The sequence below is a fragment of the Rhinatrema bivittatum genome, chromosome 1 (assembly GCF_901001135.1).
Source record: "Rhinatrema bivittatum chromosome 1, aRhiBiv1.1, whole genome shotgun sequence".
Lineage (NCBI taxonomy): Eukaryota > Metazoa > Chordata > Amphibia > Gymnophiona > Rhinatrematidae > Rhinatrema > Rhinatrema bivittatum.
The window spans coordinates 359,830,103-359,848,178 of record NC_042615.1 but is presented as its reverse complement, the minus strand read 5'-3'; the positions used below and the strand labels follow the sequence as shown (position 1 = coordinate 359,848,178).

The 18,076-nt window shown below is 45.6% G+C and overlaps 1 protein-coding gene across 2 annotated transcripts in view; it reads left to right on the top strand.

Annotated features, from left to right (window-relative positions):
* FRAS1 (Fraser extracellular matrix complex subunit 1) overlaps positions 1-18,076 on the top strand; it is an 868,026-nt gene that overhangs the window by 535,770 nt on the left and 314,180 nt on the right. For both annotated transcript variants that reach the window (XM_029600388.1, XM_029600395.1), the window contains exons 32-33: positions 13,469-13,585; positions 14,719-14,833. In XM_029600388.1, the coding sequence (XP_029456248.1) occupies positions 13,469-13,585; positions 14,719-14,833 (232 nt within the window). The remainder of the gene's footprint in view (positions 1-13,468; positions 13,586-14,718; positions 14,834-18,076) is intronic.

Genomic DNA, 18,076 nt, shown 5'->3' with positions numbered 1-18,076 from the left:
GCCAGGCACGTTCTGATTTACATAAATGACGCCGAGCATGATTAAGCTTGCAGGCGACGGTCAGGGCAGCCAGAGTCCGTGCAGAGACAGAAGGCAGACTAAGATCAGGGCTGGCAGAGTTCAGGCAGAGATGAGAAGAGAAGCTGAAGTCAGGGTAGGCAGAAATCGATGCAACTTCAAGGGCCAGCTTGGGTCAGTAGCAAGAAGTTAGTCCAAAGGTGAAGGAAAAGGAGGTCAAGCAGGAACCAGGATGGGTGAGGAGCAGGTGGGTAAATGGCAAGAACTAGAGTGGAGGCAGGAGCTGGCAAGCAGGCAAATAGATGAGCAGGAACAGGAGACAGGATCAAGAGAGATGACAAAAAACCTTGACAGAAGAATCCCCAAAGGACCTGTGGCTGAGGCACTGATCTGTTGCACTGAGCTTCTTTATATGACAGGGAGGTGCTGATGTCATCAATGGATGCCACAGGAAGTCCCAGCTGCTGGGCCAATAAAGGCTGAGGAGCAGCTGGCTAGCCTTCAGTCAGGTCCAGAGGATGGAGCACGATGCAGGGGGCCATGTTGAGACAAAGAGAAGGTAAGGAGTATCACCACCGGGGTACGCAGTAGTTGCTCCTTGCCATTGGCAACCTCCTGCTGTGAGGATCTCATATTTCTGTCTGGTACATAGTGTTGCTTCTGGTCCACCAAATAGAATGGAGTACCTTAATGCAAGCATTTAAAAATTATGGAAAGGATTTTAAATTTCAGTTTAAAATCTGTTGGCAGCCAGCATTACTCCGTTAGAATTGGAGTTGCATGATCTTTTATTTTACTCCCCTCCCCCCCCCCCCCCCAACCAGTTAGTGGTCTTGAGCAGTATTTTGCAGTAACGGCAGATATTTACTAATTGTCTGGAGAAGACCCTGATATGATACATTTCAATAGTTGAATCAACTGGTAACTAATGCATGTGTGATCATAGATGTAGAGCAGCATCCATAGGTGATTTGTATGCGAAGGAGATTTATATTTGGGCCTGCAACCTGGCAGGGCTAGGGTGCGTGTGTGTGTGTCAGGGCTAGGGTACCTGTATGGGTCAGAGCAAAATGTGCTCTGGCTGACTTTGAACCAGGGTGTTTTGCATTTAGAGCAATGGGTTGGCTTAGCTAAATGCAGGCTCAAATAGTCTTTGTACAGAGCCAGTGCTCCTGCCCCTGAGGAACTTGATTGGTTCCTCAGGGCTTTAAGAAGGAACTTGAGGAGCATCTGTGTTCCCAGCAATTAGAAAGCTGAGGCCAAGCTGTGAAGACCTGTGAGTTTTTGTATCTGTGCCTAGATGCTGAAGTATTATATAATGTGTGTATTGTTGAAGGACAAGTGAAGACTTACTGTGTACCTAAAACGTGGACTGGATTATGGCACGGTAAAGCCAAGCTGCACCTAGAAAGAGTGATACAACTGAGGTTTTTTTTGTATTCCTGAATAACCCTGCAGCTATTACGCCAGGTACTGCCTTTGCTCTAGTTGTATGTGAATAAATTCCTGTTTTCAACCTTACTTTTGAGAGTGGCTTATAACTGCAGGGGTCCCATCCTGAGAGTGTGGAATGATGGCAAGCAGTTACCTGATGCAAGGGCAACCCCAAATAGACAAAAATGAGCACTATAGGATTCAGCCTTAAATGATGGCTTTCTGACCGTTGATGGTTCACCAGGTGTGAATGTGTGTAAAAGTTTGTGCGTGGCAAGTCAGCATCTCCTTATAATTTAGATTTTAGCTCATCTTTCAAACTAACGCTAAAGATGGCTTACAGCCTGAAGAGCTAACAATTTTAAGTGGGTACCTAAAGCAGCGGGAAATAAGCGACAAGTCCAGGGTCACAAGGAGCATCAGTGGGATGAAGTGGGATTTGAAACCTGCTTTCCCTGGTTCCCGGCCCATTGTTCTAACCAGTAGGCCATCCTTTTCTGACTGAATGCAGAAGAGTAAAACTCTTTTAAAGCTTAACTCTAGTGCTCCCATCTTTTTAAATAAAAAATGCTAGAAGGCTGATGACTTTTGATCTAGGAGAACTACTGTAAGGGGAAGGAGGACAAGAGAATTAAAAAAGCAAGAAAGTGGGAAAGCCAGATTGGTTTAGTCTTGGAACCCAATGATTGGAGTTAGGAGTTCATGGTAGGGAGAGGGCATTATTTCATAGTTTAGTACCTACTCCAAAATGTTCCTTGCCCCTCCATGGACCCCCATAACCTTATGGATGGCAAGCAATATTTTAAAAAGCTTCAAGATCACAAAATATTTGATATGTTTGATAATCACCGTTAGATACCAAGGGGTATTGGTGGTGACCCTCCCATACAGTTGCATCTTTCTGCATCCACCTCCAGGGCACGTACAGCAGCAGTCACTCCCTGGTGTCCGATTGCGTACATTGCCCATATTCTGTGCCTTGTGGGAATGGGAAGAAAGGGCGCAGAGTGAAGACTCGAGAGACTGAGAGGAAAGCCTGCCATATGCGCAGAACTAGTAGTACTAGCTTATAAAACATTTAGAAAAAAAGCCAAGATATTATACTTCTCTGGGTGACTGATGCTAATCAATTGGAATCTTTAAAATGAATTATCAAAATGTTCCGCATGTAAAAATTAGCATAAATGTATGTAAGTAGCCTTTACATGCATATTCCGTATTTTATAAACTTCGAACATCCGCGCGTATATCTGCTTTCGTGCACACACATGCGTGTGTGAAAGGGGACAGTGTAGGGCATTCTGGTGTGGGGCCACACTTACTCGCCAAGGTTGCTGATTTAATAGTCATGTGCTTACATTTGTGCACTCATTCGTGTATATTTACACTTGCTAATTATTTGGTGTAAGTAATAATAAATGTGTTTATTGTGTACTAGTGGCTATATGGGAGGTCTGGGTGAAATGGGGAGAGTTCAAGCTGAAGAATCGGGAAGGTCTCGAGTTGCGGAGGGATGGGATGAACTAGTGGACTAATTGGTAAAATTGGTTATTTCAGTCACGCATGTATGTTTTAAAATACACCGACTTTAATATGTAAAAGCCAACTTACAATAGTCCTATTTTATTTGCATACATAAAATATACACACATATTTTTTTTTAAAAATAGATGGATAAAGTACGCGTGCTCCATGCATGCATAAACATGGTTTCAATGCATTGCATGCATTCGCGTGTAAGCCTGCTTATGCTTGGGGTAGATGTACGCATATTTTATAAAACGCACATATATCACACGCGGGTTTGGTAAAATATTATAATAAATCTCATGGCTATATATTCGCATGTATGGTGCCGCGCACACAGGCCAATGCAGTATCGGTGCAGGGAAAACGGGCGCTCATGATTGAACGCCCCCGCTCTCCTAATGCGCGCCAGTCGACCTCTCCGGGGGATCCGATTTAATATTTAAATCGGCTGCCTTGGTAAAAAGGCAGTGCTGGGGGAAATTGTGCGCTCCTAGCGCCTCCTCGGAAGCGAGCGCCCAGGAGAGGTGGCTTTCAGAGGATTAGGAAAACGGACGGTCAATTTTAATTGAGCACCCCTTTTCCTAACCTGACCGTCGGCACACGTTAAAAAAAAAATTTTTTTTTAAACGTTCTCCTCTTTTTGTTCCTCTGGCTTAATATCACCACAATATTAAGTCGGAGGAAGTACAGAAAAGTAGTATTTTCTGCTTTTCTGTACCCTTTTTGGGCTGCTTAAAAATTAACGCTTGCTCTGGGGCAGGTGTTGATTTTGGAGAATAAAAATATGCGCATTCAGCGCACATTTTGTTTTTTGTATCGGAGGAGAATTTACATGTGATAAGTGCTATTAGCTTCGCGAGGGGCTGGACGCGCATTTTGGATGAGTTATTCCCCTTATAGAATGAGGGGTTGTGGACACGCTTTCACAATGCGCGTCCAACCACAGGTTAACCAATGCGCTTGGCTGAGCACTCTATATTGCATCGGCCTGACATTTGTTTGAAAGTTATCTTCTTTGTGTGCTATCATTTTTGTATGTTGTAGCAATATTTACCATAGTGTTAATAAAGAAGCTATTAAAGCAATATGAAAAAGTAACTCAGAAGTGCAGATAAGACCCCCAAGTGAATTTGGAAGCAAAGCTAATCTTTTTAATGCCGAATTGTAATATACTGTTCTAATGAGTTCTATATTAATTATTAGGTTGGAAGGGTTATGATTTAATTTATAGTTTACAGAGCACAATCAATCTCCTTGTGTGGTAGGAAGAAAAGTCTGATCTAAAAAAAACAAACAAAAAAACAGTGCTTGGCCTTCAAAGCAGGCCAGAAGTATTTGAGTGCACTGGTTCAGGTTTTAACAGGCCTGTCTGGGATATTATTGATAGAAACATAAACCGCAGGTCTTGTGCTTGGCTCAAAACACGTGTATCATTCTTCTGGTTTTCCACCAACACCCCATACAGGTGATGGTACTAATTTCATATGTGCTTCACCTCACAATGTGGTTCATGCATCAGCTCAGAGCAAGCCTAAGAGGCTGGGTAACAGCATTGCTAATTTATGATAATTGTTTAGAGTATTAGAAAATAATTGTGTAGAGTATTATAAAACTTGGAGGTAAGGCTTTGTTGAGAGGGGAGGGTGGTTTAGGTATAGGATATTAATGCTCATTTACCTGGGTATGTAGAGGATCAATGTGGAAGATAACAGAAATTGAATAAGATAAGAAGTGATATTCTACAGGTGAGCAAATTACTACAGCTCGCAGCTGGGATATATCCTTGCAGCTGGGCAGCCTGAGTTGGCCAGTTGGTCATTTTCTAACATCACCTACTATGTTACTATCTTAGAGGCTCAAATCCTAAATAAAAAAAAATGAATAAATAAATGTACTAAAATGTGCCTTAGGTTTTCACGTGCTATTTTTCTGTCCATGCAAATGAACTCAGTAGAAAAAGTAGCTTGCATAATTTTGCTGCAAAGATTTTCACAAAAAAACCCCAAAACTATATTTCATTCAGGCACTGTTTGGCATTTTAGCACACTAAACACTATTAGTACATCAGCTTACTTGTATGTTTTAAAGTTGTATAAAATGATTGGCTGAAGTATTGCTGAAGCTAGAAGCTGCCAGAAATAAGTTACGCCTATAATCTGTTGAGGAAATTTCTTATATAGATCTCTTTAAGCAGAAATATTTTGAATTAAGTTTCAAGGCTGGCAGGCTTTTATCCCAAAGATTGAAGCACAGGATTGCCCAAAACCAGATTGTCAAAGTTAAAGATAGGAATGGGAATTTTGTGCTGGATGACAGAATCAAGAGGTGATTTGCTGAGTTCTATGAGGAACTGTATGCTGCAGATACAATGATTGATGATGGTGGTATAACCGTTACTTGGCAGATGTTTCTATTACCATGGGGATACAATTGCAGCTTAATAAGGAAATAATATCTCAGGATTTTTGATACTATTGAGGAGCTAACAACTTCTGGTAATATGTATATTTTGAGCCCTCCCAGTTTGAAAGCTTTTTAGAGAATAGGTCTTCTTAGGTTATTACTTCAAACCCAGTTCCTTGGGGGGTATGCGATATATGCTAGATGATTTCTTACAATACAGCTTCTAATTGTACTGCATTTTCTTTTTGTTATTTGTCTCTTTTTCTCCTCTCCTTCCATTGAAGTCAGAATATTTTGGGCTATTAGAATGATTCTTTCCTCTTAATTGTATTCTGTATCAATCTTTATTGTGTGTTTCATGTGACAATGGCCCTCTTTTCAGTAAAGCATTTTATTTGTGCTTATAATTGATGAAAATCATAAATAAAGAGTTAAAAAAAAAATCAGCTAACTGGAAAGACTCCTGGACTAGATGGTTATTAGGGATGTGGACCCTTGTGCTGTGGTGTGGTTTGTAGTGCCGAATGAGTAAGCCTGTATGGCTCTCACTGACAGTTGGCACCATATCCCACGTGGGACAGACAGGAGCTTTGCCTTTGCCAACCACAGGTGGAGCCCTTGGGTTCTGATGGCTGGCAGGTCTTAGGAGGGTCCCTGGGGTTGTAGCCAGGTGAGAGTTCAAGTCCAGGCTAAGGTCGGAGCAGGTAGCAGGCATGCAAAAATCCAGGAGACAGGCTGAAGGTTGCGGCAGGCAGGTAAGCAAAGATCCAGGCCCAAGGCAGAGGGTTGAGTCCAGGAGGCAATCAGAGGAGTCTGAGAGCAAACTGAGGTCAAACCAGGAAGTCCAGCCAGGGGAGACAGGGCAAGATGAGAAACAAAGACATACCACAACACAGAGGAACAGAAGAAGGACTAGTACAAGGAGACATAGCAGGAGACTGGGAAACAGAAACACAAGCCAACAGGAAAAACGTCAGAGAACGCAAGGAGAAGCAACATGCACAGAGGAACAGATCCATCAGGAGACCTGTTGCTGAGGCATTGATGATGGTTCTGAAGTGGGCTTAAGTGCTAATGGTGTCCGATGTAATCATCACTGAGGACCCAAACCTGGATTCGCGCCATGGTTCCTTTAAGAGGGGCTGCATGCCTAGAGGAATCATTGGCAGGGACAGGAGGAGAGCAGGGCCTGAGCGCTGCATCAGTGTACAAGCCATGTGGCGTGACTCAAGGATTGGTGAACAGCGTTCTGCCACATGTGGAGCCAGCCGGTGCCAGGGGTGACTTCCGCAGCTCGTGAGGCCTACCCACGGGCTGCGAATCCTAACATTAACCCCCCTCCAAAGAACCCTCCCCAATCTTCTGGGGTTGGGTTTCCTGGGGAACCGTTAGTGGAATTCTTGAATCAGCTATGGAACTTGGAGGTTGATAGCAGGTTCCCATGAATTCTCTTCTGGACCATAATTTTTCTATGACATGAGGTACTATAATTTATTCTTTACCCTCCTTGAGTCCAAGATCCCTGCAATTTCATACTGTATGTCATCTTCTAGGAGAACATCAATCAGTCCCAGCAGGGTTCTTCTTTGTAGTCATGTTAAGGCCTGATAATTGATACACAGGTGAAGAGAGCCATCCTTCTTCCCCACGAACAAGAATCCAGCCACTGCGGGGGAGGAGGACAGGCGAATGAAGCCCCTTTCCAAGTTATCTCAAATACAGAAGAACATAGCTTCGGTCTCCGATGCGGACAGCAGGTAAAACCTACCCCGAGTTGGCATCTTCCCCAGAACGAGATCGATAGGACAATCGTAGGCCCGATGTGAGTGTAGCGAAAATACTGCTGATGGGGCTGGCGGAGTCGAGACAGTATTCATTTAGACTGCAATTCTTTCTAGCACCCCCATGACTTGATCCAGAATGTTCTGCTGCTGCTGCTGTATCCTATGGGCCATGCTGGGAATGGGCTGTAGGGCTGCTAGTTCCTCCGGGTCCATGGTCTCAGCAAACTGTTAGGGATGTGGACCCTTCTTCCGTGGTGTGGTAAGTACTGCCAGATGAGTAAGCCTCATTGACAGCTGGCGGTCATACCCCACGTGGAAAAGACAGCAGCTTCTCCTTTACCAACTGTCTCCACCGCAGATTGAGCCCTTGGGTTCTGATTGTCAGTAGGTCTAAGGAGGTTCCCTGGGGTAGTAGCTAGGCAGGAGCATGTCCAGATAAAAGTCGGGGCAGGCAGCAGGCAAGCAAAGGTCCAGGCCCAAGGGAGAGGATCGTCCAGGAGGCAATCAGAAGAGTCCGCGAGCAAGCCAAGCTCAAACCAGGAAGTCCAACCGGGAGAGACAGGGCAAGATGAGAAACGATGACAGACACAACACCGAGAGACAGGACCAGGCAACGAAAAAGAATCAGAACTTGGAGGCACAGCAGGAGAACAGGAACACAAGCATACAATAACAAGGGCAGACAATGCAAGGAGAAACAATATGCACTGAGGAGGAGATCCATCAGGTGCCCTGCTGCTGAGGCATTCATGAAGTGTCTGAGGGGGCTTAAGTACCAGCAGCATCTGACATCATCACTGTGGACCTGAACCCAGATTCCCACCATGGTTCCTTTAAGAAGTGGTGCCTGCCTAGAGGAAGCATCTGCAGGGAGAGGAGGAGACTGGGGCCTGAGCGCTGTATCAGCATGTGAGCTGTGCAGCACTGCCCAAGGATTGGTGATGAAGACTCTCCTGAAGCTTCAACAGGATGGGGAACTATGATCCTCATAGCCCCTCACTGGCTGAGGCAGATCTGGTTCCCATTCATGTGGGATCTCTCCCTTTGGGAACCGATCAGTCTGGGGCCCTCCCCAGACCTCATCATACAGGATTGGGGAAGGCTGTTCCATTCCAACCTCCAGACCTGATGGCCTGGATGTTGAGAGGGTAATTCTGTAACCCCTTGACCTTTCTGATGATGTGTCTCAAGTCCTGGTAGCTTCCAGGAAGTCTTCCACTAGCAGGTCTTAATGGCTTGAAGTGGAGGAGGTTTTCCTTGTGGTGTGAGAGCCATGGCCTGGATCCATTCTCCTGCTCCACACCAAAGCTACTTGAATAGCTCTTGTACCTTTCGGATGCTGGCTTAAAGATCAACTCCATTAAGATACACCTGAGTGCTATCAGTGCCTACCACCGGGGTGTGGATGGTTCGCCTATCTCTGTGCAAGCCATTGTGGAGCGATTTATGCAGGATATGCTTCAGCTGAAGCCTCCCCTACGGCCTTCCACCATGTCCTGGGACCCCAATGTGGTGCTGGTCCAGCTCATGAAAGCTCCTTTTGAGCCACTGCATTCTTGTGCCCTCAAGTACCTGACTTGGAAGGCCATGTTTTTGGTTGCGGGTCACATCAGTGCGCAGAGTCAGTGAGCTTCAGGCCTTAGTGACATACCCACCCTACACAAAATTCTTCCATGATAGAGTGGTTCTGCGCATGCACCCTAAATTCCTGCCTAAGGTGGTGACAGATTTCCATCTTAACCAGTCAGTCATCCTGCCCACCTTTTTCCCCAAGCCTCCTTCACACCAGGGCGAACAGGTTCTGCACAGTCTGGATTGCAAGAGAGCCTTGGCCTTCTACTTGGAGCGCACAGCAGACCATAGGCAGTCTACGCATCTCTTCATCTTTTTTGACAGGAAGAGATTAGGAGTTGCAGTTGCTGATCAGACCCTGTCCAACTGGCTTGCAGATTGCATCTCCTTCTGCTATACTCAGGCAGGACTGCAGCTTGGGGGCCATGTCAAGGTTAATTCAGTCAGAGTCTTGGCAAATTCAGTGGCCCACTTGAGAGCGGTCCCCATGGACGAGATCTGCAAGGCTGCAATGTGGAGTTATCTCCACACCTTTCTCTTACCAAAGTCTGGATAGGGATGGCTGATGCGATAGCAGCTTTGGCCAGTCTGTCCACTGGAATCTCTTCCAGCTAAAAAACCCAATCCTTCCTTCGGCCCATTATTTGGATTCAGGCTGTCTCCCTCTGTTACTTGTTGTGCCTGATGGCACCTGGTTAGGTGCCTTTTGGTCTTGCTTGTTCTTCAGGGAACAGCCTGTAGCCAGAGATTCACCCATGTGTGAGGACTTCTGTCCTGCTTGTCCTAGGAGAAAGCAGAGTTGATACCTGTAACATGTGTTCTCCTAGGATAGCAGAATGTTAGTCCTCACGAAACCCACCTGCCACCCCGCGGAGTTGGGTTTCTACTATGTTTGTTATTTTATTTTTTCATAATTCTGTTACGAGATTGAAGAGAGACTGCATGTGGATACATGGATAGTGACATCCTGGGCATGCTCAGTGTGCCAGTCAAAGTTTCTAGTGCCAGGCTCCATCTGATAATATCACCCATGTGTGAGGACTAACATCCTGCTGTCTTAGGAGAACACTTGTTACAGGTAAGCAACTCTGCTTTACCTTAAGTACACCTGAGTTTTCATTGAAGTTGTTGGTTGATGAAATAGAATGTTTGAGAAAGTAACTCCAGTTTCCTTTTAAGTGGGTAAAAGAAAAGCTGAAATATTTGGGGGTCTTTGTTGGTGCAGGGCACAACAAGCTTTTTAAGTTTAACTATTTACTTCTGATTGCTGCTATTTCTAAGAACTTGGAAAATGAAACCAGCATGGTTTATCTTGGTTGGATAGAACTGTATCAGTCAAGATGAATGTCTTGCCTTGCTTTTATTATTTGTTTCATACCTTGCCGTCCTTGGTATGTGACACATTTCTGAAAGGTTTACAGAGAAAAGTTTGTAAGTATATATGGAGACGTAGACCACCAACGGTCGCTAAATCGGTTCTCTGTTAACCTTAAGTATCAGGTGGTCTGGGTGTCCCCAATATCAAAAAATACTATTTGACCTTTCATTTGAGAATTATTGTGGATTGGCATGGGGGGGCAGATGATAGACGATGGGGTCTGATTGAACAAACAATTGTGGAGACTGTTTTCTTAGAAACAGTGTGGTTGCCCTCGAGATCGAGACTTACCTTGGCTGTAGTGTCACCTTTTATGTGGCATTCCCTTTGGATATGGGATAAATGGAAAGCCTCATTGGCTAGGAATAAGTTTAATCTCCCTTATGATTTAATGTTGATTTTCAACCTGGGCTTATCACTTCAATTTTCCAGAGGTGTGGGACATGTTTAGGATTAGTTGATTTAAACATATTTGGGGGAATCAAGTTATGCTAAGTTTTGATAACCTTTTGGGATAATATCCTTTGATACCTTGAAATACATTTCTCTATCTCCAGTTGAAGCATTATGTGGATTTAGACACTGTTAAATTGAATCTAAGGATGGGGAAAACTCTGTTTGAGGGTTAGTGTGATAAGACTACTAGTACTAAAGGTTTGATTTAAAAACGTCATGCTTTGCTGAATAGAGAGTTAACCATCAAACTAGGCATTTAGGGGTAGATTTTATAATTTTGCGCGAACGGGCAGATCTGGAATGACCTCCAGGGTCCTTTTTTGCTGGTTTGCAGGGGCATATTTTGGTTATCTTGACACTTTAATTTTCCCACGTGATCATCAGGGACCCATGTTAGAGGCCCAATACTCCCTCAGGAAAATAACTACACCTCCCTCAAACATGCTAAAATAACAGGGCTGACTTTTTTCAAAGTCTTCTGCATTATTTTATAACCATAGAATTGCCTATACATAAGCTGCTTTGCTTGCCTTAAGCCAGGGGTGGGCAATTCCAGTCCTTGAGGGCCACAAACCTGTCAAGGTTTTAGGATATCCTAATGAATATGCATGACATAGATTTGCATACAACTGAGGCAGAGTCCATGCAAATCTCTTTCATGCATATTCATTAGGGATATCCTGAAAACCAGACTGGTTTGTGGCCCTCGAGGACCGGAATTGCCCACCCCTGCCTTAAGCAATTTTATACATGCAAATTAATGCAAGGCAGCTTATTTCCATAGGGGGAGGAAATCAGCTCTGTCGTGCAATATCACGCTATAATGCCACAATATGGCGATATTGCCTGATAAACATAATTTAATGCATGTTGCATGCTGTTTAACTCTCAATATTGCCTTATCATAGCTTAGTAAATCCACCTATAAGCTCTGTAGGGTAAATGTTCACAGATTAATATTTGGCCTACACATTGGGCAGAAAGAATAAGGTCAAAAGATGTGTGTTCACTTTCATTTGTTACCAATTTGTGGTGTCATAAGGGTCATGGTTAGCTAGGAAAGATAAATCTCATATTTGTAATGATGAAACAATGGATCTATGCATTGATGCAAAATAAATCTTATATTGATAATGATGCAAGCAGTCTGGATTTATTACCTTTTATCCACACAGTGTATGCATGCATGTTACAATTATAATACTTTTTTTAAAAAAAAGGCTCTCTGGTGGATGGCCTATCAGGATATTTTTAGAATCTGGTCTGTAAAAAGGTTTTGTAAAGAGCAATCGGAGAATGGTACTATTATTATTACTCAATTGTTTGGGAAACTGAAACCTGAAAAGAGAGAACACTTTGATCATGGTCCCGCAAGAAGTAAATAAATAGGTAGGATTTGAATTTTTATTCATTGAGTTCTTCTGAGGTTGTAGGTCAGTTTCCCAACCACTTGGACCAGAGGTGGCCAACCTTTCACAGCCGAAAAATCAAATCAAAGAGAGCTCAAGAGCCACACATTTTTGTAACTACTTTTTAACATTTAAAAAGTTATTATTAGTAATAATAATGGCATTACCTTTATCTTCTCTGTCTCTCTCTCTCTCTCTCTCCTGCTATGGGTTCCAGGAGTCTACCACATTCTGCCTCTCTTCTGATTCTTGGGTCCTCCCTCTCCCTCTTGCCTACCCTCTCTCCCCATGACTCCTTTCTGGATCTTACCCTTCCTTCTATGCTCCCTTCCCATCCCATGGCCCCCCTTCCATGGTACTCTCCAGCCTTCCTGTTCAATCATGAGTGCTCTTGTTCTCAGCAGTAGAGACCTTCAAGTGCAGCTATAGCACAGAGCCTGCACAGCACTCACAGGCCTTGAGGTGGCCATGCCCCTTGTCTGGGTTTCCTTGGTAAAAAAAAAAAAAAATAATGCCCAAGCATTAAAAGAGGATGAGACCACAGCAGGGCCTGTGAGTGAATGCCTGATACAAGTCCAATGATGATTTTTTTGTGCTATAACTGCATCTGAAAGTCTTGCTCACTGCCACCACTGGGTCCAAGGCCAAGCTGTGCTTGCTTTTAGCACGTGCAGGGTTTCCGGGTGGCATGGAGCAATTGACCTGGTTGCCCCTAGTACCAACCCCCTGTCTTCCCCCATGCTTTGCCTATTGTTGCTTTCTTTCTCTCCCATGCTGTTTCTTCCGCTCCCTCTTTTCAACCTTCCTCCCTTTCCACAATTTTCTCTTCCTCCCCATCTCCTTCTTCAGCTTTCCCCAATTTTCTCCTCCTCTCGCCATCTCCCTCTTTTCTTCCCTCTCCACCATCTCCCTCTTTTCTGACTTCTGCCCCAGCCCTGCCCCTCATCCCCACCCAAGATGCTGAATTATTGTCCTATCGGGGTCAAGCAGAAGCGGTGAAGCAACAGATTCCTGGCCCGGGCAGTCTCTTCGGCTCAACAGAATAGTGCTGCGAAGAGAGTCGCGGCAGAAGAACAGCGCAGAAAAAACAGCCTCAGCCATGAACAGTGGTGGCAGTGGCATGGCGCAGCTCAGTCACCAGTGGGGGAACGGTGTGACTCAATCTAGCAGTGGCAGAAAATCAGCATTACACCAACAAGATACTCATGCTTCTGCATGTGGCGATCCTCCCCATTCTCAGCAGCTTGGCTGAAGTGAAAGTTCGGTATTACAACTTCCGCTGCAAGTAGACCACTGAGAACGGGGAGGATCGCCATGTGCAGAAGCACGAGTGACTTGCTGATATATGTCGCAAGAGATGCCAATTGGCCACCCCTGCACTAGACCAAATTGCCTCATGCTGTGCATGATTACAGAATCTTGAATGTCTTCTCCAAACTTCTTTTCAAAATTTCATGTTCATCATTACCATCTTACATTTACAGGTATCCCACGGAACCAGTCCATGGAGGCAGCTGGACAGTCACGTCTTTAATATTGGCATTTTACCACAGATACCTGGGGCTCCAATACTCTCTCCGGGATCCTCCCTGCACATGACCGTAAGGCTGAGCCAGAGGCATACTTCTTCTTTCTCATTTGGGCGGTATTTCTCGGTTAAGGAAAATCTCTCTCTCTCTGAGGCCGATGCAATACAGTACGCTCAGTCTAGCGCACAGCTTGCCACGTGTTCGTTCGCATGTTTTGGACATGCTAGAATAACTCAGTATGCAATAATGGGTTTAGCGCATCCAAACCGTGCGTCCAAATGAGCGCTTAGCTCATGTAAATGCCATGTAGAAGAGGCTGTTAGCTATTACCCCCGATGCAAAAAATTACCATGCGCCCAACGCACACATTTTAACATGCAAAACTTAATGCCAGCCCCGGAGCTGGCGTTAAGTCTTCACATGCTCCAAGCCGCCTCAAGAAAACCAAAAATACTGCTTTTCTGTGGTTCCTCCTATGTAGTATCATCCCGAGACTAAGTAGGAAGAACCACAGGAAGCAGCATGAAAAAAATAATAGACGGCGGTCAGTTTAGGGAAAGCGATGCTCAATTTATGAGTGTCCGTTTCCCCAACCCTTGGCTGTAGACTGGTTCGGAAAACGAACGCTCATTAACTGAGCATCTGTTTTCCTAACCATTGCAGAGCCACATTGCCTGGGCGCCCGATGCCATGGACATGCTAGGGGCACACAGTTTATCCCTAGTGTGTCCTTAGCACAGCACCTTGTTTTCCTATTGTATCAGGTGCCCAGGAGCCCATTGTGCGCCCACTGAAAAAACATGAGCCCAGTTTGGACGCCCGTGTTTTTGCACTTGATATTGCATAATGAATGAATGTATGTGGTCCGTTCAGTGAAATATATTTTTATGCAATGTCTGAAACGATACATGAGCACCATGGTTGTTTGTGTTTGTGAATATTGTATGTTACCTCATAGTAACGTGGGAGCACAATAGAAAGTGGTTCAAGACAGCAGTGAAGTCGGCCCCGCTGTGCCTCTAAGAAAAACCCGTGCTGAGTCAGACCTAGAAGAGAGCAAAAACTAACTGAATACATAATAGGCTTTTCCAGATTAATGAGTGTAACGAAGACCTCCTCCACCCACCCCGCCCCGTGTATGTCTGAAGAATATCTTTGTTTTATTTGTTTCATTTTAATTTTGTGTATTCACCGTAATTTTGTAGGCACTGGAAGATCGTTTGTCCGTGATTAAGCCAGATCATCTCTCCTTTGTGGATTTGGAGAATCCCAGTGAAGAAGTTGCCTTCAATGTCACGATACCTCTACAGCCAAAGCAAGGCAAGCAATGGCATCAGCCCGGTGTGGTTCCTGCAAACTGCTGCAGCCCTTTTTTTTTTTTAAACCTCATGTTCTTAAAAGCGTGCCAAATTACGTGCAATGACTGATTGTAGACAGATACTGTTGTAGCCTCCAGATTTTATCTAGCCACCCAAAAGATATTTAATCACTTCAACCTAGCTTCTATCCTACAAAATGCTCAAATATCTGCAAATATTTAACCCACATCATCTTTTTGTCTCATGCTAGGAGAAAGATATTTAGGATGACTTGGAACCCTGGCTCTTTTCTAGAATAGTTAAAAATCTTGTACTTGATCCTTTGCATACTGCTTGATTTCTCGCAGCAGAGACCTTTGTTGCTTTGTCATGAATTGCAGTTATGCATCACTCTTATTGGGTAAGATGTATTAAAGTGTGCAGAATTGGACAAAGTTCATATTGCATGCCAAAATTGCTAATAGTCAGGCCTATCCTGTAAAGTGCGGCCGTGTTTACCCTGCTCCTAAGCCGCTTCTAACTCACGTTTCGGCCGCGTTAGCCCTTCCTGCGATCCCGAATCCCCTTTAACCTACTCCTACCGCGTCCTAAATTCCCCGGGTAACCCCTTCCGCCCGTGGCATGCATACTGCATGCAAACGAGCGAATTAGCGCGATATTGCATGCAAACGAGCCAATTAGCTATTCCCCTAGCATCCCGTAACCCGCGCCCCGACTAACGCTACCTTTCCCTGCCGTTTTGTCGCGCGTTTAACCTGCAAATTTACCGCCTACCCTGACCCAGGCGGTAGAGGCATGGGTAAGGGTAGGTGGCAAGCTTTCCCCCAGCCCCCGCTCACCTGCCCCGGCCGCGATCATGGGTGCCGGTCTCCGTGGCAGCCCCAGTCCTCTCCCCTCCTCCAGAAGCCAAAAAAAAAAAAAAAAGCGAAAAAAACGTTGCAGCCCCCCTCCGATGTCCGGACTGGGGCTGCCACGGAGACTGCAACGGCAAAGCGAGTTTTCAGTGTCCCCCCTCCTCTCGGAGCAGGGCGCGAAAAGCCGCCTTGCTCCGGGAGAAGGGGGGACACTGACGGCGGCGAAGCAACGCAGAAGCAACGGCGAAACGACTTTTCAGTGTGTCCCCCCCCCTCTCGGAGCAGGGCGCGAAAAGCAGCCTTGCTCCGGGAGGGGGGGGGGGGACACTGACAGCGGCGAAGCTTTCCCCCAGCCCGGACACCGGCAAAACTTGCTGTTTTGCAGCCATGAGCCACGAGCAGGAACGCGAAGATCTGGCTCCGATAGCTCCTCCCGACAAGATGGCCGCCTGCACGGGGAAAGAGTACAATTGGCCGCTGAAGACGTGACATCACGACATCACGTCTTGAGCGGCCAATTGTACTCTTTCCCCGTGCAGGCGGCCATCTTGTCGGGAGGAGCTATCGGAGCCAGATCTTCGCGTTCCTGCTCGTGGCTCATGGCTGCAAAACAGCAAGTTTTGCCGGTGTCCGGGCTGGGGGAAAGCTTCGCCGCTGTCAGTGTCCCCCCCCTCCCGGAGCAAGGCTGCTTTTCGCGCCCTGCTCCGAGAGGGGGGGGGACACTGAAAAGTCGTTTCGCCGTTGCTTCTGCGTTGCTTCGCCGCCGTCAGTGTCCCCCCCCCCCTCCCGGAGCAAGGCTGCTTTTCACGCCCTGCTCCGAGAGGGGGGGGGACACTGAAAAGTCGTTTCGCCGTTGCTTCTTCTGCGTTGCTTCGCCGCCGTCAGTGTCCCCCCCCCCTCCCGGAGCAAGGCTGCTTTTCGCTCCCTGCTCCGAGAGGAGGGGGGGGGGGACACTGACAGCGGCGAAGCAACTTACTTTTGCACCCGATCGGACCAGACTTCCTGGTATCTGTCATTTCAAATGACATTTGAAATGACAGATACCAGCGTGGCGTGAAGCCTTAGGCCCGCGCACCCAGGATCCTGTATAGGCGCTCTATCCAGTATCCTGGGTTGCGCGGGACTAAGGCTTTTCGGACGCGGCTTACATTTACATATAATTAGGCTTCAGGATCGAGCGGTAGGTGAGCTGCACTGTGCGGGCGGTAACCGCGGGTGCCGTAAGCACTAACGCAGCTCTTCCTACCGCTCGGTACTGGATCACCCTGAGTGTGCATTAAATGGCATAGCATTCACTATTTTCTCTTTTAGCGCACAAAATTTAGCTGCCAGTTTGGGAAATAGCAATTTTTCACATGCAGTTAATTTTGATGAAATTTAATGCAATTTCATAGTTAATGAGTGACTGTGATGCAAAATTAGGCAAAGTAGATCATTCGTTATGAATACACAGTTAAATTATGAGTAAAAAAAAGCTTTGCAAACTCCATTACACATGCACATAAGTACGCACACCGCTGTTCATGCATATTTGGGCATGCGTGCGCATGTTTTAAAGTTATCCTCCTCGTCTTTCTGGAAGGCAGCGGTGAGCTTGTCTTTAAATAAGGGGTGTGTCTGTATTATATGCCAGGATTTCCTCACGATCTTTTATATGTTATAGGAAAATGGCAAATAACCCATCACACACACTTTGAATTTGGTTTTCTTTTTTTTGGAGCTTTCTAGTTGCAAACAGATATTGTTTGTATGCCTTTTTTTATGTATCTGTGAGGACATAGTAGGGATGTTAAATTTTAAGAGAATAATAATCAGACTCTTTGGCTAGTTTGCAATGCTATGGATACATTTGCAAGCTCATTTTCAAAGGGAAACCCTGTGCAGGCTATCCATTTGAAAATGTGGCTAGCCATGAGAATGGGACCCAGACCTGCTTTGAATGAGGTGCAGATGTAGCTGTAGAAAGTACTCATGGTGCTTTGAAAATGCAAGGCCCATGCAGACTTTCCCCACCCACTGACTTAACCCATCCCTTTTGTACTGTGGTTAAAGCTAAAGTACCTGCGTTACGACCAGCACAGATACTTTTACCCACTGTGGGAGTGGGAGGGGGAATCAATACTCAAACTCCCCATTTCTGCAGGAAAAACACTTCTGCACCTGTGGAAATGGCTTTCAATATTGCCCTCCCTACGGTTATGATTAAATGGTGACTAAAGTCTTAAAGGTGAATTTTAAAAGTCGGTTGCGCACCAAATTCGGGAAATGTGCACATATGCTGGACATGCGCATATCCACCTGATTTTAAAAGCCGCCCACATGCGCTGGAGGTGGACCCTTGGCCTGGAGCAGAATTGGTGCTGCCCTCGGGGCAGACCCAGAGGGCTCCT